The sequence below is a fragment of the Pinus tabuliformis genome, chromosome 3_2 (assembly GCF_031772625.1).
Source record: "Pinus tabuliformis cultivar Carrire ecotype Pingquan chromosome 3_2, CPIR1, whole genome shotgun sequence".
Taxonomy (NCBI): Eukaryota; Viridiplantae; Streptophyta; class Pinopsida; order Pinales; family Pinaceae; genus Pinus; species Pinus tabuliformis.
The window spans coordinates 443,164,201-443,191,828 of record NC_142302.1 but is presented as its reverse complement, the minus strand read 5'-3'; the positions used below and the strand labels follow the sequence as shown (position 1 = coordinate 443,191,828).

At 39.0% G+C, this 27,628-nt stretch overlaps 1 protein-coding gene across 1 annotated transcript; it reads left to right on the top strand.

Annotated features, from left to right (window-relative positions):
- Window positions 1–12,973: 12,973 nt before the first annotated feature.
- LOC149181209 (uncharacterized) lies at window positions 12,974–13,474 on the top strand. The gene has a single exon (XM_089414121.1). The coding sequence runs from the start codon at window positions 12,974–12,976 to the stop codon at window positions 13,472–13,474; it is 501 nt and encodes a 166-aa protein (XP_089270247.1).
- The last annotated feature ends 14,154 nt before the right edge of the window (window positions 13,475–27,628 follow it).

Here is a 27,628-nt window from a genome sequence, read left to right as displayed (position 1 = left end):
CATTAGCAAAACAGGTGGCCACCTCCTTGCGAGGCGTTACCCAGTGATGATGACGCAGAGCAAAGGAATTTGAATGGACAGAGGAAAGGAAACTAGAAGGCTGGGAAGTGGAAACGAGCAGTCAAAGAGAAGACTGGCTTTAAAGCCATGAACTGACAGAAGCAGAGAACGGGCACATCAGAAGCTAGTAGCAGAGAACAGATAGTAGAAGCTGAGCTGATCTGAAGGCAGCATCGAGCCAGATAGAGCCAGAGAGAGTCAAAGAGTTTGTGTACTCCATTGAAGGCTTGAGAGGTTCATGCAAGCTCCTCGGTATAGGCCTATCATACTACTATGACCCTCAGAGGTCGAGTTTCAGTAAGGAGAGTCTGTGCACTCCATTCCTACTAACCTCATTCTGTTTAGTGAGTCTCGAACCAAGCTCACTATTGTAAAAACTCTGCTTGAAAACATAATAGAGAGGCCACCACTGAAAGGTTGGACTAGGAGACGTAGCCCAGAAGCATTGGGTGAAATCCTTATTAAACTTATTTTGTTTACATGTTTGACTGTTATGTTTTCTCTGATTGCCTCATTGTCTATGTATTCTAGCAATCTTATCGATCCGTTGCATAAGTAACATAGGCACATCCATGCACATGACTCTGTAATACCTTTCATTCTTTATCCTGGATCAATTCTAGATCATAAATTTAATCAACTCCTACAATGACATCGAATAGAGAAATAATTCAATGGACAAAGAAATAGAAAATGAGTCTCCTAAAATCTGGTTGAAACCAAAAAGTGATGGCATGGAATCATACATTAAACAATAAAAAAGTTACAAAATGCTTGAGGGAGGCACAAAAGAATTCTTATTAATCCATGGAAACAAATGCAAACTAGGATTAGTAACATGTTGATTATTGTAATAACAATAAATGCAACTCTTTGTCCTTCCTTATTTGGATCACACCTCTAGAAACCATCCAAGTGACTTTAAAGATATATTTGATTGGAATTATTTTACTAAAATATTGAAGATATATTTGATTGGAATTATTTTACTAAAATATTGAAAAATAGGACAATTGTGAAATCTCTACAAATATTTCTTAAAAAAATTGAAATTTTCATTCACCACCATCATTTCATTCTTCTTCATTATTATTTTATATTTTAATATTCTATTTTATCTTTTAATTATAATTTATTAAAAAAAATGTTATGTTTTACATTCTAATACTTTTATTTTATTATTGAATTAATTTACATAAAATTGGCCTTTCTAAAAGTATAAGAATAACGTTTACCTTAAAATAAGAGTTCCAAAAAATATGGTAGAACACCCATAATTACCCTTCCAATCACTAGTCATTGTCCAACTTTATCGAAAAACTATTAACAAATGAATGCTTTGGAAACAAGCATTATAGCACATGGTCAAACTCTCATACGCATAAAACAAGGAGAAAAAACAAACAAAAGACGAGAAGTGAATCCTCCAACCAAGCTGTGAAGAAAGTTGGCCACAAATGTGTAATTTTCATGAGGACAATGGTAATATTTTGAGTTATCAACAATTAAAAGAGAGGTTAATCGATTCAATGTTGGGTACAAAGTGGAAGTCCATTTGTTATAATATTATAAATTAGTAATATTATTATAAATTATTTTAGGTAATTAAGTTTTATGTATATGTTATAAATTGGTTTTTGTACATTACTAGGCAAAGAAAAGCTAACCATTTTAAATGGAGGGGAGTGTGTGGAAGGGGAGGGACATCTATTCAGATTTTGTCAGGGACGATGAATTTGAATAGTGTTGTGAAAGTTTTCAAGTAATGTGTTGTTAACGAGTTGCGTGGTGAAAAGAAAATCCATGTCTTCCACCTGTCAACACAGAAAATAAAACATGGGAGTGGGAGCTGAGAGTGCATTGGGCACTATGCCAAAAAAACAACGGTGTCAGTGTCAAGTCTCAGTTGCAATAAAAAATAGCAACGGTGTCAGCGTCACTTACCAAAAAGAGAGCAACGGTGTCAGCATCGAGCCTCACTTTCCAAAAACAGAGCAGCAGTATCAACATTACTTGCCAAAAAAACGCAGTGGTGTCAGCATTGAGCGTGGATGATGGAACGTGGGAGTGGGAAAAGCAGCGGCGTGGGAGAGGAGAGGACGTAGTGGGTGTCTAGGTGTCTTGAATTTGAGTTATTCAGACACCAATCGATGTTTCATCAAAGGTCATGAGAAAAATGTTGCAGGTTTCGATAGGAATCACCATTATGTGGAAATAAAATGGACGTTTACTCTACTCGCGAGCGTCCTGGTCATGTTGATTCTACTCCTGGCTGGTATGTCGATATTTATGGGACATTCAAAGGTGTTCTACAGGATTTTCTCACTAGGGCATCATGGGTTCGAATCCAGGTCCACGGTGGTTTTGAAAGGCCCCGATAGCCACACTATGCTAACGTACCTGATAAATGGTAGTTGTGGAGATTGAGAGATTGAATCTGACACCAATCGACATTTCGTCGAAGGTCATGACAAAAATGGCGCAGGTTTCAATAGGAATCGCTATTCTGACAAATAAAATGGATGTTTTCTCTGCTCGCGAGCGTCCTGGTCATGTTGATTCTACTCTTGGCCGGTACGTCGAGATTTATGGGACATTCAGAGGCATTCTACAGGATTTTCTCGCTAGGGCGGCACGGGTTCGAATCCAGATCCACGGTGGTTTTGAAAGGCCCCGACAACCACACTGTGCTGACGTACCTGATAAATGGTAGCCGCGGGGATTGAGAGATTGAGACCGGATGAAAAGGTTATTGAATTTAGCATCTGAGGGAAGAACACTTCAAATTCTATAAAGATCGACGAATCTAAAAAATATCATGAAGATAAACCTCACCATAAAAAAACCTTCGGCTTAATTTTTTTATATTGAATTATAATCAATTATATATAAATATATAAATAATTAAAAATGGTTAAAGATAATTATTTATTAAATAAAATATATAATTATATAATTTTTATAATTAATTTTAATGTTATTTGAGTTGTTTTAATAAAATATATATATATATAATTTTTTAAAAACTTAAATTATTATAAATAAATAAATAAATTTAAAATAATAATAAAAAATATTGAATTTGATATTTAGGGAAAACAATTAAGTTCAATAGTTATGAAATAATAGTTATAAACCAATAACTCACTCATAAAAAATAATTAATATACATATATAATGTTGATGATGATAATGATGATGATGATGGTTAATGTCCACTGAGACCAAACTTTGGTCTATCGGACCTAAAGAAACGAATTATTTAGTTTGATTTAAGATTTTATTCCTATGCTCAAAAAGCTTGGAGAGAAGCCTCTCGAGCTCACTGTAATATTGACAACGTAAAAGGCTACGAAGGTCAGTATTTCAACAAAGATTTTGAAATGGAGATCTAATGTGGTTGTATGCAGGGCACTCTAAGAGGAAGTGATTTTCATCCTCGATGTTTGTATTCTCACAGAGATGGCAGAACCTTTCCATCCATGGTGTTTTAGGAACTGCCCAACGACCCATTTCACTATGGAGCTCATGAGCATTTGTTCTAATCTTGGCTATATTAATTTTCTTCTTTGAGCTAGTTAAAATAGAGAGATACTTTTGATCTTCTAGGGTGGGGTTGATGACCTCCTTATAATATCTTAATTTTCTTTTAGCTGCTAAATCTTTCTCACACCACATTTTCTTTGAACTTAGAAGTAACAATATTTTTAATGTTATTAATGTTTTGCAATGCAACATTCTCGTCGATCTCCCAATGGTTTAACCAAGCCCCGGTGTCTTTATACCAACCTCGTTTGAGCCTTAGCTGGTTTTGGCTAGAATTTAAAGCTAGCTTAGGAAGTCTATGGTCTCCTATGTTATTGAGTTTGTGCTTGTACAACAGAAGCCTAGTCATAGCTAGGCTCTCGATAGGGGAAAGACCCACTTCTATAAGCAGAATAGGATAGGGTGTGTTGCTTTTAATTTTGAGGTTATACATTATAAAACGCTTCTGGATTTGCTCAATCTTTCTCCAAGATTCTCTAGAGATGCTACAACTCCAAACCTCACATCCATATAAGATAACCGGAGTGATTAAAGTTTCAAAGAGGAACATTTTTCTATCCCACATTACGAGGTTTGCTATTTTACAATTATTTTCAAGACCAAAATAAACTTTCCATCCCCCATTAATCCTTTTCTCAATGCTATAGTTCCAGTTGAGCTTGTGATGAATATCAATTCCTAGGTACTTGTAGGAAGACACTTCCTCCAAGTTACTATTGTCATACATAAAATTAGCATAAGTGTCCTTCTTGGATTTGATAATCATAACTTTTGTTTTATCAATGTTAACAATCATACCCATGGTAGAGCAGAAATCCTTAAGAAGTATAAGTTTCTTATCAAGATCAGATGAACACCTTGCGAGAAGAACAATATCATCAGCGTAGAGAAGAAGGATGATGACTATCCCAGCTAAGATCGTGCCAGCACATCTTGCTTCCTCTAAACAACCTTCTAGCTTGTCGATGTAAATGCCAAATAGGGTAGGGGAGAGGGGGAAACCTTGTTTAACTCCGATATTACACTTAATATCTTTTGACCACCCCTCATTGCTCTTTAACTTGGCAATTACATTCTCATATAACCTTATAGCGGCAGCTCTCAACTCAAAAGGAACCTTTAGCTCTTCTAATCTGTTCCAAAGGTTGTTTCTAGGAACCGTATCGAAAGCCTTTCTAAAGTCCACAAAGCAACAAAAGAGATTGGATTTATCATTGTGGCATTCCTCCACAATGATCCTAAGCGTAACGAAGTGGTCTACTGTTGAGTTTTGTTTTCTAAAACCCGCTTGGCCTTTAGCCTGCTTACCTTCACTTTCAAGCCATATGCTCAGCTTCCTTTCCAAAATAATACCATATAACTTGGCAAGGAGAGGGCTCATCATAATTTTCCGATAATTAGAGGGGTTATTTGTATCCCCACTTTTAAAAATAGGGATAATGAGGCTTTGAGTCCATGGTTTAGGGAACCCTTGCTTGACCGCTTGATTGAAAAGCTTGTGAATGTGGGGGATGAGGACAGGACCTCCAATTTTTAAGATTTCCACCTGGTAACCTTTAATGTCCTTAGTTTTCCCATTAGCCAAGCGATTAACGCCAAAATCAATGTCTTCTAATGAGAAAACTTCTTTTGTTGTGAGCAGGGTTTCAAAGTTATCCATGACATTTGGAGATTCATAAAGCTTTTTAAGATAGGAATTTCAGTCGTGTAAAGCAATTTTATTATTATCTTTAGTTTTCCTAGTTAGAATCTGTCTCCAGAATTTCTTAGGAGCTACCTTAGAGAGGTGTAAGAGATTCTCTTGTATTTTACGAATATACTGCCTTTTTTTCCTTTTAGTTAGGTCTTTGTATATTTTTATCTTGCCAATTTTAAGAGATTCATCAACAACTTCCTTAATTGCTCTCCTCACACTTTTACAATCTTTGTCATACCATGGGTTGGTTTTTCTATTTCTTTTATTACTTGAAACTTCAATTGAGAACTTGTTAATAGAATATGAGAGGGTTGTAGTAAAATTATGATAGAGATCTTCTATGTTGTCTATACTAGATAAAGGAAGCAAATTAGTTTTTAATTCATTTAGAAAGAGATCTTTTTTATTTCTATCGAAGATTAAATTCTTTTGGATATAAGGATTATCTTCTATGGGATCTCTATGCATAAGAAAATTGAGAGTTATAAGTAAAGGCCTATGATCAGAGTCAAGCTCGTGGTCATTTAAGATGTCAAAATTTGTTATTTCGTTGTATAGAGGGAGATCAGAGATAACATAGTCTACCACACTACTACCAAGCCCATGGATGCAGGTCATCTGGCTATAATTGGGCCACTTCTTTAGACCGTTGCAAATTATGAGATCTTGAGCACTACAGAGCTTGACTAGCTCTAACATAAACAAATTCTCCCTGAGGTCTTCAGAGCTCCTTTTGTACCAGCTAACCAGAGGAAGGTCTTCGTCTAACCATAGAGGATTAGGGTTGGAATGATTGCTTAGAAGAATAGCTTGGTTGCTTGAAGTTTGAGCATTAAAGTCACAAATTAAAAGGATATTTCCTTCATTCCTTAGGCTAGAAATATCATTCTCTAAACCATTGTAAGGACTATTTTTATCTAGATTCTTTTTCTTATAGAAGTTAGAATTGATGGGGGGAAATAACAAATTTCTATGTAGGTCTTTTTATCATAAATGTCAGTAATTTCTATCCAACTATATTGGTTGTAAGGGTCGCTTTTATAAATCCTAGCATGGGGAGAGATGTTCTTCTTAATGTAACAAGCTATACCCCCAATGCCTCTATGGGAGGATCGCTTATTCCAGGTAGACCATAATGTAAAGCCATCTATGTTAGGGACCTTAGATTCTTCATGCTCCCAAGTTTCAACAAGCAAAATAATATCAACATCATTCGAGATCCAACTTAGCTTGGGGCCTTTGTTCCATGGAAAGCCCCGACAATTCCAAGAAAGAATCTGGAGCATGTTGAATTGCTATTTATTATTATCTTTTTGGTTTCTATCTTGAATAACGGCTTTTCTATTTCTGATTATTGCCCATTTTCCTTCCTTCCTAGCTTCCTTTACCTTTTGAACCTCCTTTCTCAATTCTGCTTGATCTTCTGGAATGAGATCTTCATTTATAAATATTCCCATTCCTTTTAGACTTGAGGTTTTACTAAGTATGTCATACTTATGGTTAGTAGAGCTCACCTTTATTTGGATTAGCCTTCCTTTATTCTCAGTTAGTTTCCCCAACCTTGTTGCTTCTGTGAGACACGTTGTTTCAATTTGTAATCTGTTATGTAATTTTGTCTTGGCTATGGCTAAAGTATCCTTGTCTACCTCCTCTTTCAAACCAAAGATTATAAGGTTCAAGGTCCTTTTGTTATGCTCATGGTCTAATTCCATCAATTTTTTCATTTCATCTTTAATTGGTTTGATATCTAATTTCGCTGCCACACTATTTAGGGTGAGACAGATATTAACTTTTTCTTCTAGCTCTTTGATCGTGTCCTTCATTTTAAGACTCTCTAAAGTATGAGCATCTACTTGCTGGGTTGTTTGGTTCATATCTTGGTTTTGTTTTTCTATAACATGCAACCTAGTCTCCATTGCATCCATCTTATTCTCCAATAGTTCTATTTTATTTTCTATTTGTTTTTGGATCTTGTCTTCAAGAGATGTGAATTTATTTTCCAACGTGGCTGCTAACTTTATTTGTAGCTTGACTTCTCTTTCTTCTCTATGTTTCTCTAAAGACTCTATATACTCATAGAGGCTCTGTAGAGTAACTGTGTTAGGTCTACCTTTGGTAATCTTTGGTAATTGTGGTGAATTATTCATACTTGAAAATATATGAGCAGATATGTATTAGAAAAATATAAGGAATGTGTGCACCTGATATCAGCAAGCCGGACCGCAGATGCACGTGCCCCAAATTGTTTTTCTATTACCGCAGAGAGATTGTGTCAAGTTGAAAAAAAGAGAGTAAAGAAGTAAAAAGGAAAAATAATATTATTCTATTAAAATAAAAGTAAAAAATGTAATTTTTTTTAATAATCAATAAAATAATAATATTTTTTTTTTAAATTAACTAATTTAATAAAATGTTTCAAAATTTTATATACATTTTATTTTTAAAAATACAAATAATAATTTTTTGGACTTCGGCTCCCGCCCTCCATTCTGCGAGGTTTGCACTCCGCGTGACCTGTAGCCTCCTAGCGCCCTCGCCTACTGCGCATCCTAATCTCTGTGGGCATGCCCGCCGAGGGCTTCGCACCAAGCTGCGGTTGATCTGGCGCAGCTCTGGTAGTACCAAATCTGATCTAGGGCTCGTGCCAATGGAGGTGCTAGGCACTCCCCAGGCACCACCCCCTCCTCCTCTGACGTCCTCGTCTATTGAGGCCTTCAATCGTCTCTTGACAGGGCTTCCAAAGAAGAAGATATCAGAAGCTTCGAAATTCATCAAAAAACTGGATGATATACCTGTGATCTCCCTCCCCCCAGAAACCCCGATCCAGGTTGCATTATCCTTGGCTGAGTGAGCTCTCATCGGCCAATTCACCAGGCTAAGGCCATCTCCAAAAACCACTGAGAGATGGGTCAACAAAAATTGGGCATTGTTGATCAAAGAAAGTGTTACTTCTTACTTTCTGGGGAGAGGATTATTCCTCTTCGAATTCACTTCAAAGGATGACAAGGATCTGATTTTCCAAAACGGCCCCTACTTCATGGGCCGTCAAGGTTTGTATCTAAATAAGTGGACTCCAGATTTTGATCCAGTAGTGGACGTGCCTAAAGCAGTTCCGATGTGGGTAAGGCTCCCAAATCTCCCAGTTCATTGCTAGAATTAGGACTCCTTGATGCACATAGGAAATGCCCTTGGGAAATTCATAGATCGAGCAAACAATAAGGATCAATACGACTGCGAGAGAATATGCGTTGAATTAGATCTGGAGGTGGGGCTACCAGAGGCCATCAAAATCAATGTTGGAAGTTGGATGCATGTGCAGAAACTGGACTATGAGCAGTTGCCCTTCAAATGCCGAAAATGCCATGTCTATGGCCACTTCGCCATAGGCTGTCCGTCCAACAATGAGGCTGTGCAAGGGAAGGAGGACAGTTGGAACCAAGTCAAGCGCTCCAAAACCTCTCACACGACACAAAAGTCGGGAGGCCCTAATGGTAAAGGTCCTCACCATACCTCTGCTTAGAAGATCCCACCCAAGCCTGTTCCAGGAAACAAGTTCGACCCTCTTAGCTCGCAGCCAGAGGACATCCACGAGGACATGGACCAAAAGGCAACATCTTCAGAAAAAGGCACCCCACCAATCTTCTCCAAAGATGCAAGTGTCACAGAAATCTCAAAAGGAATTCTTGTTGAAGTTGAGGAAGAGGACCAAGAGTCGGAAGACTCGGAAGAGGAAGGAGAAATAGGTGACTCCCAAGCCTTTGTAAGGAGACCCACAAGAGGCTGCGAAACAGATCGGGAGAAAAGAGAGGAGGAAACGTACAAAGATAAGTTACAGGGCAGCCAACCAACTCTGGAGAAGTTGTTAGCAAAAAAGCTGAAGATGGCGAGAAACCAGTCTCAAGGCTCCAAGGGAGCCCTTTAGAGCAAGGGTAAATAATGAAAATAGTCTCCTAGAATTGTAGGGGTATGGGGAGCAAAATCAAGGAAGAGGCCATAAGAAACTTAATAAGAATTGAAGCCCCGGACATATTCCTTATCTAGGAGACAAAAATGGAGGACACAGACTTCCTCCAAACAAGCAAAAAACTATGGAGCAAAAGCAAAGCAAAAGCTATCTCAGCCCGAGGAGCCTCTGGAGGGCTAGGCACTCTCTAGAATGATAGTAAGTTTTCGTTAGTATCTGTGACATCAAACACTCACTGGCTACTGCTAAAAATGCAGCATCTCGTTGCAAAAGAATTTTTTTGTCTCTTCAACGTTTATGTGCCAGTAAATGTTGGAGAAAAAAAGGCGTGTTGGGACTCAATAAGAAGCCAAGAAGATCTAGGGAATCTAGAAAACATCATTATTGCAGGAGATCTGAATCTCACGTTGCACACCTTAGTAAAGCGAGGAGGCTGCATTGTGTGAGATCCGACAAGGGAATGGGCAGAGGACCTACTTCAAGACTAGGATCTGTTGGACATCAAGCCCTCCTCTGGTAAGTATACTTGGTCAAATAAAAGAATAGGCCCTGGTCACATTGCAGCAAGGCTAGATAGATTTTTTGTCCAAAGTTCCTTTCTTTTGCTTGGATTATACTCTAGTATGCAAATTCTTTCTAGCAACATATCTGACCACAATCCTATCAAGCTTGATCTTTGGGCCCATCCCGATCTTGGCCCCATCCCCTTCAGATTTAGCCCCCTCTGGGTCAAGGTAGCAAATTTTTTGCAGATAGTCGAGGAAAGCTGGTCTTAGCCAATCAAAGGATCACCTTTCTATTTGTGGGAAGAAAAGCTCAGAAGAACAAAAAACTGCTCTAAAGTGCTGGGCCAAAACCCTCCCCAATCCAGCAGCTGAAAGAAAAAATCTCCAAAATCAACTGGATGTTCATCATTTGATGTGGGAAGAGGCATATGTAACCAAAGAAATCCTTGATAAGGAGGTCCAACTACAACAGCATTTTCACAAAGCCTGCCTAGCTGAAGAAGAATTTTGGAGGATTAAATCTCGCAGCCTTTGGCTCAAAGCGGGAGACTGGAATTCTTCTTTCTTCCATAAGCAAGCTCAAGCCAAAAAAAGCTTCAACTCCATTACTGAAATCAAGGGAGATGCTACCAATCACAAGGACTTTGCAAGTATCAAATTAGTAGCTTTTATCCATTTCAAAAATTTGTACAGCGAAGATGCGAATATGATTCAGAACTCTTGTCTTCTGGACTGAGTTCCCTCTTCAATCACTACAGGGATGAACATTTAGCTAGAAGCTAAAGTTACCAAGGGTGAGGTCAAGAATGCTCTCTTTGCCATGAACCCAGATAAAGCCCCTGGTCCGGATGGATTCTCCGCCAGATTTCTTCAAGCATGCTGGTACATTGTGGAAAAAGATCTCTATAAAATGGTTCAAAGATCCCAAGTCTGTCATAAAATTGGAGGTAGCACAAACTCTGCGTTCCTTGCACTCATCCCCAAGGAGAAAGGTGCCAAATCCTTCAGCAGATTTCGTCCCATCTCTCTGTGCAACATTGGCTACAAATTGATCACCAAGGTTATAGCAAACAGGCTGAAATGTCTTCTCCCCAAAATCATTCCAGAGAATCAAGGGAGCTTTATTCATGGCAGACAACTAGTGGACAACTTCATTTTAGTTCAAGAGGCAATCCTCTCAAGCCAGCAGCACAAGGAAAAAGTTATGGCTATCAAACTGGACTTAGCAAATGCTTTTGATCGTGTTAGGCATAATTTTCTTTTGAATGTATTGAAAAAATTTGGATTTGGGGAGAGCTTCATAAACTGGATTGAGCCTGCATCTCAAAACCATGGATCGCGCCCCTAGTTAATGGCAGAACTGCTGATTTTTTCAAAGCCTCAAGAGGACTAAGGCAGGGCTGCCCTCTGTCTCCTCTTCTGTTTGTACTCCAAGCTTCCATTCTCAGCTTTCATCTAAACAAAAAAATGCAAGAACAGGAGATCTCAGGGATCTGCATTGCAAGAGGAGTCAAAAGCATCAATCATGCCCTTTTTGCAGACGACACACTGCTGCTGGGTGCTGCATCGATCCATTCGGCCAACAGATTTAAAGAAGCACTTGAGGAGTTTTGTATGGCGTCGGGAAGCAGTCTCAATAAGGGGAAGTGCCACATTTACTGTTGGAATATTACACCCATCTTGCTTAGTTCCATTGCCAGATGCCTGGGATTCACAGCCTCTTCAACTTGGACCTCGTTTAAATATCTTCGGCTCCCTATATTCCTCAAGCGGGCCTATAGCAGGGATTGGCTTCCTCAAGTGGAAAAATTCAAGAGCAAACTCCAGGCTTGGGGATTCAATTGGCTTAACATTGCGGGCAAACCAGTCCTCATAAAAGCTGTGCTCTGTAGTCTCCCATTATTTTAGTTCTTTGTTCTACTTGCTCCAATTGGCATTCTTCAGAAAATGGACCAGCACATTCGCAACTTCTTTTGGAAGGGAGGCAAATAGAATGAGAGGAAAATCCCTCTTGTTAATTGGGAGACTGTCTCCAAGCCTCAAATGGAGGGAGGTTTAAACTTCAAGAGCCTTCCCCTACAGAACACTGCCATGGGAGCCAAGAATCTCTGGAAAATTATTGCGCCCAAGCCTGGCTGGGCCCAATTAGCACTGTGGAAGAAGTATTTCAAAGGTGAGAGAGTTAGATGCCTGGATGGGCCTCTCCCCCAAGGCGCCTCTCCTTTTGCAAGGCTCTGCTCCAAAGCCGCCCCCCTGATACGCTCCAATGCATACTGGATACTTGGTAATGGGAAGAAAATCAACATTTGGGCTGATCGCATAATGGATCGAGAACCGATTGGGGATTGCCCCTCCGTGAAGGCGCTCCGTGGCTGGTTGACCGCCTCAGGAAAATCCACGCTGTGGGATATCTCCACGTGGAATGGGACGCGTTGGGCAGGCTGGAGCTTTATTGATTTGCCTCTGGATCTGCGCCAAGAATGCAACTGTCTGCGCGCTATGCTGAATGGAATTGCCCTCTCTCATATTAGTAGAAGAGACTCGCTTGGCTGGGGTTCACTGTCTGCAGGGTACACAGTAGCTCAAGGCTATGCTAAGCTCGCTCTGAGACCGAATGTCCCTCCTGACCCTGCTCCATGGAAGGCGATCTAGAGCATTTCCTCTCTGCCCAAAATCGACATGTTCTGCTGGCTCCTATGCCACAAGAAAATCCTCACAGATGACAAATTGTAGAGACGTGGATTCCATGGCCCGTCCAGGTGTCCCCTGTGCAGAGAGAATGTGGAATGTGCCATGCATATCATGTTAAACTGTAATTTCGTTGTGCAGGTTTGGAGTGAGCTGATGGATTATTGGAATCCCAATTTTGTTCTTCCCACCTCCATAATTGATCTTTTTGCTAATTGGCAGAACAGTTATCCCAGTCCTCCTCCAAAAAACAAAGTAATTAAAGAAGCTTGGTCTTCCCTTCCTAAAGTTTGCTGCTGGCAGATCTGGCTAGAGTGAAACAGCAGAATCTTCAAAAACTCTCAGCGTGATGTCAAGGTGGTAGGTGGTAGCGGCTAAGGCAAAGTTTCAGTTAAAAGAATGCTTGGGAGATCAAAAAGATGCTTCAAATCTAACTCAGTTAGATACAGTTTGGGGGACCTCCTTAAATCTGCAATTTCATCAAGACATCAGAAACATCCCCTCCCCTAAAGAATGGCAAATAAGGGGAAAAACAATGAAGACTTTCAAGACTGGATCTCCAATCAAAAAGTGCACTCCCTCTTCTTTGACGGGGCAGCAAAGGGAAATCCTGGCAAGGTTGGCGCAGGAGGAATTGTAAAAAACATTGAGGGCTTATCAACTCACAGCTTTGCTTGGGGTCTGGGGATCAACTCCAGCATCCAAGATAAAGCATTGGTCCTCTTCCAAGGTATTAAATTGCTCTTGAATTTGGAAATCAAGGAGGCAAACATTTTTGGAGATTCTCAAGTGATAATAAAAATCATGGTAACCAACTCAGCCCCTTGGGACTTAAGATTAGCTAGACTGATATCTAGAATCAGAAGTTTGGGGAAACTGTTCCAAAACCTGAATTACTTCCACGTTTTGAGAGACAACAACAAAGAAGCAGATCTTGAAGCCAATAAAGTTGCTCTTCTCTCTGCTGGGGCAATGATAAGAGACGGGGAAGAAACATGGGATCCAATTCCATAATCAATCAGCTGATATGTTTTATTGCTTGCTATTGAATCAGTTTGTTTGTATTTATAAGCTTGGGCAAATCACAGAAATCGACTCAATAGCTGTAACCAAAAAGAGCTGGAAGCTGAACACAAGCTCTGCACTTCAGGTTGTTGAAACTATTTGGGCTCTGCGCCCTCTCATTGTAATCGGAAATCTGGCATTTAGACCACTCAACTAATATAATCCATAACCATTTCTGTGAAAAAAATACAAATAATAAAATATTTTTCGAATTAAAATTTCAAATTTATTATTTAAAACAAATAATTTTTTAAATATCAAAAACTATATAGACAACTAGATATTATTATTTTTAACTATAAAAAATATAAACCATTAATTACTATTTTTAATATTTTTAATAAAATATTATAATAAAAATAATTTTTTAATAAAATATTATAATAAAAATAAATTTGAGGTAAGACCAACCATACCATACCTGAAAGTAAGACCAACCATACCTGATGTAAGAATGGAAAAAAACGCACACCAACCGCAATAGAATATATATATATATAGAAACGTGCACGATTCTTGCATCTTTTAGGATGTAAATATGTAAATATTTAGAAACGTGCATGAATCTTGCATCCTTTAGGATGTAAATATGTAAATATATATTAGAGGTCATATTGTACCCATATCCCCACACTAAGCGGAGGGAGAAAAGAAGGGCCTAGACCAGTTAGCGCTAGGAATTTGCTTATGTGACGTGTACAATGCCACTTATTACAAGGAGGAACCTTAACGCAGGTGTGTTTAGTTGTTTTGATATAAATATTATTATGTTATTATTTTTAGTCTGGTGGATTTTAAAATATTATATTATTTTATTTCATTTACCGATAAACTGGTCTCATCTTTAAATATCGCTATAAATTGTAGTAACTTTATCTACTCCTTTTATATGTAGGGCTTGTTTAAAGTTGAAATATAAAATTATGATGTTTTTTTATTAAGACAATCAATTAAAATTAGATAAAAAAAAATTAAAAAATCTTACCATAAAAATGTTTGAATTTTATTTTTATAATAAAAATAAATTCAACACCATAAAACAAACCATACAAATTTTAAACGAATTTACAAAAATTCCTGTCAAATTTTGTCGAAATCCTATCCATAATTTCCCGAGCAAGTTTAAAAACTGGTTTGACTATGGCTAAAATTATAAAGTGAAATAAAGAGCCGTTGGACAGTGGGTATGGAAATGACGATGACACAAGTCAACATATATTTTTTTTATGCAAATTCCTTTTAAGAAGAGCGTGAGGGAAGAATTATGATATTTTTAAATTTCAGGGAAAAAGATAATATAAAGAGTGGATAGCCGTTTTTATATTTTATATATAAATAATTATTAAATAAAAAATTAAAATTTGAAATTATATAAGATTTTGAATAAATAAAATATTTTTAATTAATTAAAATATTATTTTTAAAAATTTAAAACAACAAACTATATAAAACTATGGATTTTGCAAAACTTTATTCAAATGCTAGGTGTGAAACCGAGTGAGACTAAAAAATAATTATTTAATCGAGCAACAATCAAGAATTTAATATTCTTCCACTCAGTGTAATTAAAAATGTATTATAACCTTAGAAAACTTTACTATATCAAGGTATGATAAAACTTTTAAATGTCTAATTAAGAATGTATTATAACTTGAGGAAATTTTACTATAAAAATGTATTTACCTTAAATGTCCGATAAAAAATTTTAAATATCAAAGGGAGTCATCTACCGAGGTGGAGGAATTGCCTAAATTTTAAATATCAAAGGGAGTCATCTACCGAGGTGGAGGAATTGCCTGGACGGCCAAAAGTGGCTGGAATCTGGGCAAAAAAATTTCAAAAAAACTTGTAGAAGCAGTGTTTGAATCGTGTTTTTGATGGTGGAAATGGATTCAGCACCATCAAAAATGTCTAGGACACCTAAAATTTTGAAGTTTAACAACTATAATTTAGATTTACAAAAATCCTTGCCGGATTTTCTCTAAATATGACTAAAATTTCCATAACTTTTCGGGCAATTCCTCCGGCTAGTTGGACTACGGCATGTCGAAGGATTCAGTGGAGACTTTTAAAAGGCTCATGAAACGACGCATCTAGTTTCGCTCATAAAGGTTTTCAAAGTCTTTAAATATTACAACCCATTAGTTTTCTGAAGTTGCTCTGCCCTTTTTGATTCTAACAAAAAGTATGTTAAAAGAGAAAAAAAAGTCTTTAAATATTCATCTTTATTTATCCTTTGTTATATTTTACTAGCATTTGTATCAAAAGTGTAAAGTAGGCTGATAAAAGTGTAGATGAATGTAGAGTGATAGAAGTGTAGATGAATGTAGAGTGAGAGAGAGGTAGTGTTGCACGAAATAAGAATGTGAATGTGGAAGGCATGAGGAATCTGCATCTAGAATTTTGGTTGATATATTTTTTCCTTTTTGAAGTGAAGCTACTAGAAACAACGTTGGATAAATCAACTAATGACTCAATGGATTAAAAAGGAATATTAAATCAACTTCCTTCCCTTAATGGATTGCCCAAGGCAAGATTATTCAACGTAGTTCATATATTCGTGTAGCAAGATGTCTCTCATCTCGTACCTGCACTAAAGAGAATTCAAGCAAAATTTGCTGAGAAATCTAATTTGATACGTGAAAATGTCATCTAGTTTGAAGTGGCATGGCTCTTGCACTCTCAGTTTGAAAAAAATGTCCCATTGCTTTTCAATCTAACTTTGAGAATGACTCAAATGCTCAAATATGTGGAGTAGAGAATTAGACTTCTACTCCCCAAATTATATTATCAAAATTTTTCTTAGGCTTTCCCAAACCAGCCACTTTTGATCAATTGTTTCCAATAGTAAATTTTCCTTTTTCTTCACAAGGAAGTTCACAATTTTCACTAATAAAACTACATCTTATGTCTACTAGAAAAATAAAGCAATCCATGAATAGTCTATATAAACATTGAAGACAACTTCTTCAATCATCCACACCTCTTCCATACGAGTCTTTGTGTAGATCATTGCAACCTCTTCCATACGATGCTTTTGACTAAATATTATAACATACAGATTTTAGGAGCTCAAAATTTCCTCAAAATGAAATAGAATAAAAATTGCATACAGATAGAAAACTTAATCTCGTCACAAATTAGATTGTGACTAACAGTTGTCGGAAATGCAACTAGAGCATATGAATACAACACACATCAATGACTTGACTTGAGGCATGACTCATTTTAGCCGGAGACTCTTCAAAAACTTGGGATGCAACACCATAAAAAAATACAATCATATATATAGTAAGAAAATAAAAGTATTTTTATAATATACATGAAGGACTACATTTAGTATATAACATAGGAAAATTACAATGAATAGGGTGTGACAAATCATATGACGAAACATAGCCATTGAAATATGATCAAATTTCAATCATCAAGAATGATTCATATCATCATTTATCCATCATGATTACCAAATGTCAAGATTTGAAGATTCAACTCAAAATCCAAAACCCACATGACAAAATTTGAAATACTATATAAATTGAAATATGATCAAATTTCAATCATCAAGAATGATTCATATCATCATTTATCCATCATGATTACCAAATGTCAAGATTTGAAGATTCAACTCAAAATCCAAAACCCACATGACAAAATTTGAAATACTATATAAATGATAAATATAGCAGCCTTAACCCCTAGAAAGGAGGGCCCATAAAAGGGTTGTATCTGTACTTGAATGTGATCCAAACATGAAATCTCAAAAAATTGTGGAAAGTTGTTGGTAATTTCATGCATTAGCTATAGGTCAAAGCCTTAGGTTTTAATCAACCCTAGCAAGTGTTCCACTGTCCCAACCCTAGTTGTGGTGGTTGTTGATGGAGCTGCTCACCTATTGTTGTCAACTATTGATAGAACTGGGAAGACTCTCCAAGAGAGCTTGATCATTTCATTCACAAACATGAAAATTTATACATCCTAGCTGTCATAGAAACTACAACAACTATCATTATTTCTTCAACTACTCTTGTCGACTACCACCACCTGCTACCGACTAATCGTCATGGACAGATGTTTGGCAACATGATTATTCTAACAAACCTCCCCTTAACCACAAAGACCTAAATTTTAAAGTCCCTATTGGTCTCAGTCTCAGTGAGGCCTTACAACAGTACAAAAAAAACTTGATAAGGGGGCTTTCATATTTTGTTGTTGGTTTCACATAGCACAACTCTCTTCAGCGGACGTGGTGTTGCAGACATTCCTATTTGCCAACACTCCACTAGATATTCTCTGCAATCTATGCCACACAGGTGTTACGGTCTTCATCAGTGGACACTCAGTGGCAGACACTCCTATCTACGAACACTCCACTGGATACTATCTGCACCACACAGGCGTCACGGTTGACACACCCTTCTTCAATAGACACTGAGTTGCAGACACTCCTATCTACCAACACTTCACTAGATCTATGCCACATAGGTGTCACAGTCAACACAATATTCATCAGCAGACACTCAGTTGCAAACACTCCTATCTGCCAACACTCCACTGGATCTACACCACACATGCGTCACAGTCGACACACTTTTCATTAGCGGACACTCGGTTGCAGACACTCTTATCTGCCAACACTCCACTAGATCTACGCCACACGGACATCACAATCTTCATTAGCGGACACTCTGTTCTAGACACTCTTATCTACCAACACTCCACTGGAAACAATGCTTTCCAACGTCAATAGGAGGGTAGACTCCACTTTCCCTTCACAACCATCGAGCCCTCCTTTGCCTCTTCACACCACAGATCCCACATCTCTGCACACCATCGAGCTTACAACTTTGGCTCTAAGCTCACACGCTCCTAGGCTCACCCTTATGCCTCTTTCGGAAAATCGTTGGACCTCACACAGCTCCATGGGCTCTGACAATGAGTCTCAACACACAAGGTGGCCTTTCAATAGCTCACCTGAGCTCACGTTAGCTTCAACACTTCTCAAATGGCATCTATAGCCCTTGGCACTCCTCGGCCTTCTTCTATGACATTCCTAAACTTTGAGGCTCCTCCAAGCTTGAATGGATCTCTGTGGCTTCCACTCTGAAAATATTTTCCATGGGTGCATATTCTACAAGCCTTTTCTTGTTGCTTCTCAAGGCAACTCCTCAACGCCTGAGGCATCCACAATACCCAGCCTTCATATGGCTTATGCCAATTACATCATGGGAAGTGATGGAAACACCACCTCGGCTTATTTCAATGCCTTCATGGCCTTTCAACAACGCTCTGTCCCATGGTCTATGCTGGTTTCTTCTCCAGACAGCTCATCTATGCCTCTTCCTAGGCTATTGTTGTCTAGTAATTCCACACTACACCAGCTACAACATCCATTTCGTCCTTCATAAAACTTCAAGTTTGGCCTGCCCAACACTCCTTAACTCCATAGTCCTGTGTCACCAGCATGCTCCACATACAACTCCACACACTTTTTGTTGGACCTCAGATGGAGCAGCTCTCAAGGTGATCTGTTCAGCTCTCATAACGATTTGATTCACAAACCACACTTTGTGACTCCACATGCAGCAGATCAGTTTCTTCAAACACTGAGATCTGCAACCCTTCCAATTTTTTCAATGAGGACTCACCATGCTAGACTGCTCCAGGCTCACCGCATGTTCTGTCCTTCTCCTATTAGAGAATATAACTCACAATTGCGCCAATCTCAGTACCCACCAAGTTCCAACACCACTACATCAAGCCCGTAGTTTAATCAACACACAATAGTCTCAACGCCAACATTCACAAAATTTGACTTCAACTAATGTCATGCTCCACCACACGTAATAGGTTTAGGAGATCCTCTACATAGTGCTCTATGGCACACTCAATGCAGCTTTACAAATGACATCGCCCAATAGGTTGCAACTCTTCCTCGTCATGGTGTGTGCCACACAATTATGCTCCAACGCTACTACCTCTGCTTAGAGCTCTAGATCCAATAGGGCTTGTCGGCGTTGCTGTATGCCATGGTTTTTCTCTATTCGTGGCCATGTCCATTGCGACGAACATCTCTGGTGGCCACGCCAACCCGGCCATCAAGTTTGGGTTGGTCCTTGGCGGCCAGATCACCATTCTCAAAGGCATCCTCTACTAGATCACTCAACTGGTTGGATCGATCGTTGCTGGCTTGTTTCTTAAGTTCATCGCCAATGGCCTGATGAATTTGATTCACAGCGTAATGGTGGGCATGAAATTCGGTGAGGGAGTCTTGATCACCTTCGCTCTGGTCTACATTGTCTACGCCACCACAATAGACCCTAAAAAGGGATCCCTGGCCACCATTGCACCCATCGCCATCATATTCATCGTGGGCACCAACATCTTGGCCGCTGGCCCCTTCTCTGGTGGATCCATGAATCCCGCTCACTCTTTCAGCCTTGCTGTTTTCACCAGCAACTTTAGTGGAAATTGGGTTTACAGGGTTGGCCTTATAGGCCTCCTTGCATTTCCCTTGCCCTGAGTATGGAACCCCGCCTGGGGTGTAGATTCCCCCCCCAATCCATTGGTGGGGCTCTGGTTTCTGCACTGGCTGCATCACGATGGTGTCTCGCGAACACAATCGCTGGACCACTGCTAAGATCCCCATTCGTGGTTGTCTTTTGAGACAAAGTCCATCACAAGGACTGAACATTGTTATTGTTGCAAGATCCATAAGGCTCGCACACAACATAAACATTGTACCGTTGTAGGGGTTGTTGCCAGATCTGGTTCCATTTTTTTCCTGTCGTGGCGTACACTCGAATTTTGTCCAGATTTACCCACTACAAAGCGTGGCAGAAATCCATGAGTGACATATGAATACATGAAATACTTGTACAAACCATTGTTGATGTCATGTTAGGAAGTTTCGAAAAATATTTCCTGTTCCAGACACTAGTTTCCAAGTATTGCGTCAGCCTCTCCCACAATAGCATGAACTGGTCGGCTTTGCTTGGATCCATCTCCAGAGCAAAGGGCCCTGGACTCGGATCCCAGGGCTTATTCCAAGACATCAGCCTCTGGCTCATGCTGAGCTCTCAAGGCTCCCTTGCGCTCTCTACACACAATGGTGGGCAGCTTCCAACACTAGGGCAAAATTCTTGTTGCGTTTCTCCAAAATCCATGCACTGCATTCCACATTGATCTTCCTCAGATCTCATGCTTTTTGGACACCGAGCTCTTCACACATGGTGGCCGCCACTCTCAGATTAGTCTACCAACAACCATATAACTAGCAGACTCATCCCTTGGCTCAATGAGCCTAGAACTTGGTGGGAGTGGGTTCCTTCGGTTGCAAACACTCTTACTTCAACCCTCTGATCTCCACCAACTTGATACTAGTTGATAGAACTGGGAAGACTCTCCAAGAGAGCTTGATCATTTCATTGAACACAAACATTAAAATTTATACATCCTAGCTATTGTAGAAACTACAAAAACTGTCATTATTTCTTCAACTACTCCTACTGATTACCACCGCCTGTTTGACTAGCCATCATAGGAATAAGCATGGGGCCGCATGATTGTTATAACAACTATATCTAAGAAACCCTCTCTGATATAAGTCAAAAACAAGTTAAAAGGAGCACAACAATGTAGAAAATTTGTGATAGGTTAACCCGATAATGCAATATAAATCAAAGCAGAATACTATAACCTACTTCTACTATCAATTTGCGGAAGCTTAAAGATCAAGATGAACAATATAACTAGAAGAAGAAGAATCAATGGCACAATACACATGAAAATACTTTGGGGAAATCCTCAGATAAAAACCCCACACTATTGTATTATCATACATGCTGGAAATACATAGGAATTATACAAAACCTTAGCTCTCATAGCTAGCCAGCTCTCAATACAATCCTCATGATGCTCACAGGAAATCTTGGCTTCTCTCCAGCCTTCCTCTCTGCCCTCTAAGCTCATATTTCCTTGCATTTTTCCTTACAATGGATGATTAGCCCATTACCAAGTGGAAAACCAAGCCTTCAAAACTGCACAATCCTCAAGGATGCTCACAGGCAATCTTGGCTTCTCTTCAGCCTTCCTCTTTACCCTCCAAGCTCCTATTTCCTTGCATTGTTCCTTGTGGATGATCAGCCCTTTAGCAAGTGGAAAACTAAGCCTTCAAAATTGCGCAATCGTCAAGGATGAATCCTTGACTACATGCATGAGTTTTCTCCATGAGAAAACACATGCAACTGATAGTACACTGTCCTTGAACATTAATCTCAACTGGGTCTTTCTCAGAATAGACATGCATGAGTTTCTAATGAGGGAATCTTCAATTAACTGGAGTAGCACTAGTTGAGTGCATTAATGCATCAACTGACTGCTAACTCACTATTAGTTTCTCAAACTGTTTGGAACTAATTTAACTAGACTTAACTCAGTAAAGTGAGTTAACTAATTACAACTCAAATATAACTCAATCTTATCTCCTTAATTTAAGGGATAACTCTTGCATGACTTCAGAAAGACTTCTAACTTGAATTTCTCCAACTAATTAAATTAAAATAAATTAATTAATTATTTCCAAGTAGCCGTTAAGACTAAATTCAATTTTAATTCACAATTTAATTCAAGGACAAATTAAATTGGAATATTCTTGTTGCCATATTTCAACACTCCCTCTCAACAAGAAAGGGATTATCTGCCACCCTGATCCTGTCTCTATGGAACTCGAATTTACACTTTGACAATGCCTTTGTCAAAATGTCAGCATCTTGCTCCTCTGTCAAAATATACTACAACAACATGATCCTCTCGACCTATGAAAAGCCACGGACAACAAATCTTGCCTTATGCTTCTCCACACTACCATCAGCAGCTTGCTTTACCTTGTAAAGCCAATGGGAACTCACAACTGACTTGTTCTCCAGTCTCGGAACCACATCCCAAACACTGTTACGAACAATGGAGTCATACTCCTCCATCATAGCATCAATCCAAATTGGCTGCTGCACTTCTTCCTCAAAGGAAGCTGGCTCATTTTCAACACATTCCCCAGCAAGGGCCATGTATCCAGTGTACCTCTCAGGTGACCTCCATTGTCTACGCTGAGAAGATGGTGCTCCCACATTCTCTCTCGTATCCTCCAACAATCTATCAGCTTCTCTTGTGCGCTTCTGTCCATCTCTGGAAGACTCTGCCTGAGTGGATGTCTCCACTCCTAGAACCTCTGCATGCGGCTGCTCCGCATTAGTCTGGGGCTCCTCCTCCTTAGGAACCAATAGTTCCTCCATAACCTGTAGTTGGAGCTCCCTCTCAAGGGAAACTTGCATGGCCTTCTACTCATCAAACTTGAGATCTCTGCGAACCACTGTCCTCCAACTGGTAGGCAAGTACACACGATAGTTGTGAGGTGTATCAGTATACCCCGCAAATATTCCCAACTCTTTTGTTGGCTCAAGCTTCTTCCGTGCATCCTTTGTCACATGGCAATATACCAATGAGCCAAAGATCTTGAAGTGACCCACATCTAGTGTCTTACTGGAGAAAGCTTTCTCTGGTGTCTTTATCCCAAGTATGCGATGCGGGCTTCTATTCTACAAATAGACCGTTGTGTTGCATGCCTCATCCCATAAGTGAAGTGGTAGGCCTTGGTCATGCAGCATTGCTGCCACTACAATAGTTTTGTTCTTCCTCTCGGCCACCCCATTTAGCTGTGGGTTATGAGGCGTCGTCAACTCTCGTTTAATTCCTTCCACTGCACAGAAGTCCTTAAACTCTTGAGAGACATATTCTCCACCATTGTCGCTTCTCAAGGCCTTGATCTTCTTCCCTGAGTCTTTCTCGACCAAAGCTTTGAACTCACAAAACTTTGTGAAGGTTTGGTCCTTCTTCTGCATGAAATAAATCCAGCATTTATGAGAATAGTCATCAATGAAAATCACATAATACCTTTGCTTCGTTGTGGATGCCGTCGAGAATGGTCCACACAAATCAGTATGAATTTGCTTTAAGATAGCCTCTGCTCGACTGTCTCGATCATGAAAGGAAGACTTGGTGTACTTTCCCAAGGTACAACCTTTGCATGTGTCAACTTGCTCAAGTTTACCTTTGGGAAGTCGTGTAGATATCTGTTGCATTATCTTCAAAGCCCCATGATGCAAATGGCCCTACTTCCTATGCCACAACTCGACAATGTCTTGGCTTTGCAGCAATTTTGCTTTCGTACTCAATGTTGTACAATCATCTACCTCTAGTTTATAGAGATTCTTCACCCGAATCCCTATCCTCTTGGTCTGGCCCATGGCTATGTGTCTTAGGAACGCCTTTCCTTTACTGAAGACAACATTGTAGCCTTTGTCCTCCAACATCATTACCAATACCAAGTTCTTCTTCAGTCCAAGCACATACATCACATCTGTCAAGGTGAGAGGAGCTCCATGCTCCCTTTGAAAAGCAACCATGCTCACTCTTGAAACACTATACCTTCCATCATCACCCATCTCTATGCACATCTTGAGGTCTTTCTCCTCCAAGGCATTGAATAAATTTTTATCACGGTCATGTGGAATGAGGCTCCACTGTCAAGATACCAAAAACAACCCATCATCGATGATACCATGCATGCGATGAGGGTAAAGTCCATTTCGAACTGAGAGGCTAATGCCTCACCTTCCGATCCTTCTGAGGATCTCTTCTTGGACTTCTTCGACGGGAAATTAGTCGCATAATGTCCCATCTTGTGATAATTAAAGCATCTTACTCTAGACATGTCACCCTTCTTCCCTCCATGAGAAGAATTTGATTTGAAATGGGAAGCCTTCCCCTTCCCTTTCCTTGCCTTACTTGCTAAGGCCAGATTTTCTTCATCATCATTCTTGGATGAAGAACCATCTCGTGTGCTCCTCCCGATCACCTCCTACATAAGATCCGACCATAGTGGTTTCCAATATATCAGTTTCTCCCTTCCATTCACAGAGTCCTAATAGCTATTCCAACTCTTTGGAAGGCCAATGAGAGCAAGGCTCACCATATCATCATCGACAATAGTTATTCCCACACTGCCAAGCTCATCGCTGCAGGTGGTGAGCTTGTTTAGATATGTGGAAATAGTATCACCCTTCTCCATCTTGATTCTTCAAAGCTTATCCTTGAGCGCCAATTTCCTCTGGTCGCTACTATTCTGGTAGAGGTCCTTCAATGTCTTCCACATTGAAAATGGAGTATTCTTCCCATGGAGACTCGAGACAATATGGTCTCGAACTCCCTCAAGGATGATCCATCTTGCCTTCGCCATACACTTCTTTCACTCAGCCAACTCTTGTGCATTAGTTGAAGCTGGCTTTGGGATTTCTTGATCAATGAATTCCTTCAAGCCATTGTCTTTTAATACAGCCTCCATTCTATCTTTCTATGCTATGTAATTTGAGCTACCTTCGAAGGCATACTCGAGTCTCAAGCCATAGAACGCCATTGGCCAACCTTGAAGTATGATATGAATTCGATTTGCACCTACAACCCCGAACTTCAAACTTCGAATTCTCTTCTCAGTATACTGTTCACAGCTCTGATACCATGTAGAAAATATGTGATAGGTTAACCCGATAATGCAATATAAATCAAAGAAGAATACTATAACCTACTTCTACTATCAATTTGTGAAAGCTTAAAGATCGATCTGGACAATATAACCAGAAGAAGAAGAATCAATGACACAATACACATGAAAATAATTTGGGGAAATCCTCAGATAAAAACCCCACACTATTGTATTATCATACATGGTGGAAATACATAGGAATTATACAAAGCCTTAGCTCTCACAGCTAGCCAGCTCTCAGTACAATCCTCACAGATGCTCATAGGCAATCTTGGCTTCTCTCTAGCCTTCCTCTCTGCCCTCCAAGCTCCTATTTCCTTGCGTTGTTCCTTATGGATCATTAGCCCATTACCAAGTGGAAAACCAAGCCTTCAAAACTGCGCAATCCTCAAGGATGCTCATAGGAAATCTTGGATTCTCTTCAGCCTTCCTCTCTGCCCTCCAAGCTCCTATTTTCTTGCACTGTTCCTTGTGGATGATTAGCCCATTACCAAGTGGAAAACCAAGCCTTCAAAACTGCGCAATCCTCAAGGATGAATCCTTGACTGCATGCATGAGTTTTCTCCACGAGAAAACACATGCAATTGATAGTACACTGTCCTTGAACATTAATCTCAACTGGGTCTTTCTCATAATAGACATGCATGAGTTTCTAATGAGGGAATATTGAGTTCACTGGAGTAGCACTAGTTGAGTGCATTAATGCATCAACTGACTGTTAACACACTATTAGTTCCTCAAACAGTTTGGAACTAATTTAACTAGACTTAACTCAGTAAATTGAGTTAACTAATTACAACTCAAATATAACTCAATCTTATCTCCTTAATTTAAGGGATAACTCTTGCATGACTTTAGAAAGAATTATAACTTGAATATCTCCAACTAATTAATTAATTATTTCCAAGTAGCTGTTAATACTAAATTCGATTTTAATTCACAATTTAATTCAAGGAAAAATTAAATTGGAATATTCTTGTTGCCATATTTCAACAAACAACACCCAAACCTACTTTTATTAGATGCACGAGCAAGTTGATCCAACTTTGACTTAACAAACCTCATGAGGCAAGACGGATTTTGAGCAAGTCCAAGTTCACTTAGTGAATATTTTCCATTAGGATGAGTTTTGACCATGTCAACCCAGGTTTGACTGAATTTTTTGTAGACTCATCCAACCAATATGACCCTCCTTAATAGATAGATAGGTGGTTCATAGTCCAAGAGTTATCTCTGGTACTCAACCATTAATTACTTTATAATAACTTCCATCAGTTTCAAATTTCAAGCACCAATAAAATACATTACTGAAAAGCTGGAAAATGAAAAACAGAGCATGAAATGACTCTCCACATTTACAAAATTCTAAATCATACAGATGAAATTAATTGCAAATAAAACTGGAGAGGTTTTAATCAAGTAGAAGAAAAAAACATGACATGAAAAAATGAACATGCAAGATTGTTTTATGGGATTATGCTCCACATTTGCAATAGGATTTCCTTTAGACAAGTTCTGCTAGAGAAAAATAACTATACTAGACTTATAAATTGCCTCATAAGTCAGAGAAAGTAGGTGTCAGGGGCATCATCTTATCTCAAAGGAAATCAAAAACTTACTTATGATTAGGATTTGAGTTATGCCTCCAACAATTTGGCAAAATCTCTTTTTGTTTATTAAGGCTTTGTGTTGGTTAAGGAAAGGGGAATAAAATGTGCTATTGTGTTAGGAAATTACTCTATTGTAGTTCATCATTTGCAACTCTTCTGGATTTTATCCTATCAACACTCATTCTTAGATTTCGAGTACTAGTAGAGGCAACTGAAAAAATAGAGTTTATGCAGTGTTGTCTATCTATAATTTAGCATAGGCAATCAACCCAACCAAGAAGTCAAATTATGAGTGATGAAAATAAATCGGGTGGGGGGATCTTTTTCATCAAACCCCTCCCATGATAATACACCATCTAATTCATGATTATACATTGTAAATCCAAATGCCATCCTCAGCATGGGAATGAGGAGTGACAATTAAAGCCCCTACAAAGGCATAACTTCTTTTATTTCACTTTGCATTTATCGGATCTTATTATGAGCAACAAAATGAGGAGGGTTCCCAGATGTGGTTTTATGGTTCAACTATGGTGTGATGGGTTGGTGGTGGAAATATTTTTCCTAGCATTGGAGCATCTAGTTTTTAAGAGTGACCAATGCCTTTGGTTGTCAAGTTGTTTTCATAGGGGATTTTGGTCGGGTAAGGTCTCTAGTATTTGTGACTATATGCCAGACTCTGCCGAATCCATGGCCAGTAATCATTGTTAGTTTGATCACTGTGTTATGTGCAATCTATACGATGTGAGGAGAGGAATAAGGGGTTGTGACTGTCGAATTTCAGAGGTCTAGTGTGATTTGTCAAATTCTTCTAGGAGGTGGTCACAATGGCAGGATGATTAGGAGTACAAGTTTTTAGTGAGTCTCAAGACAAGGGGAAACAAGGAATTGCAACCA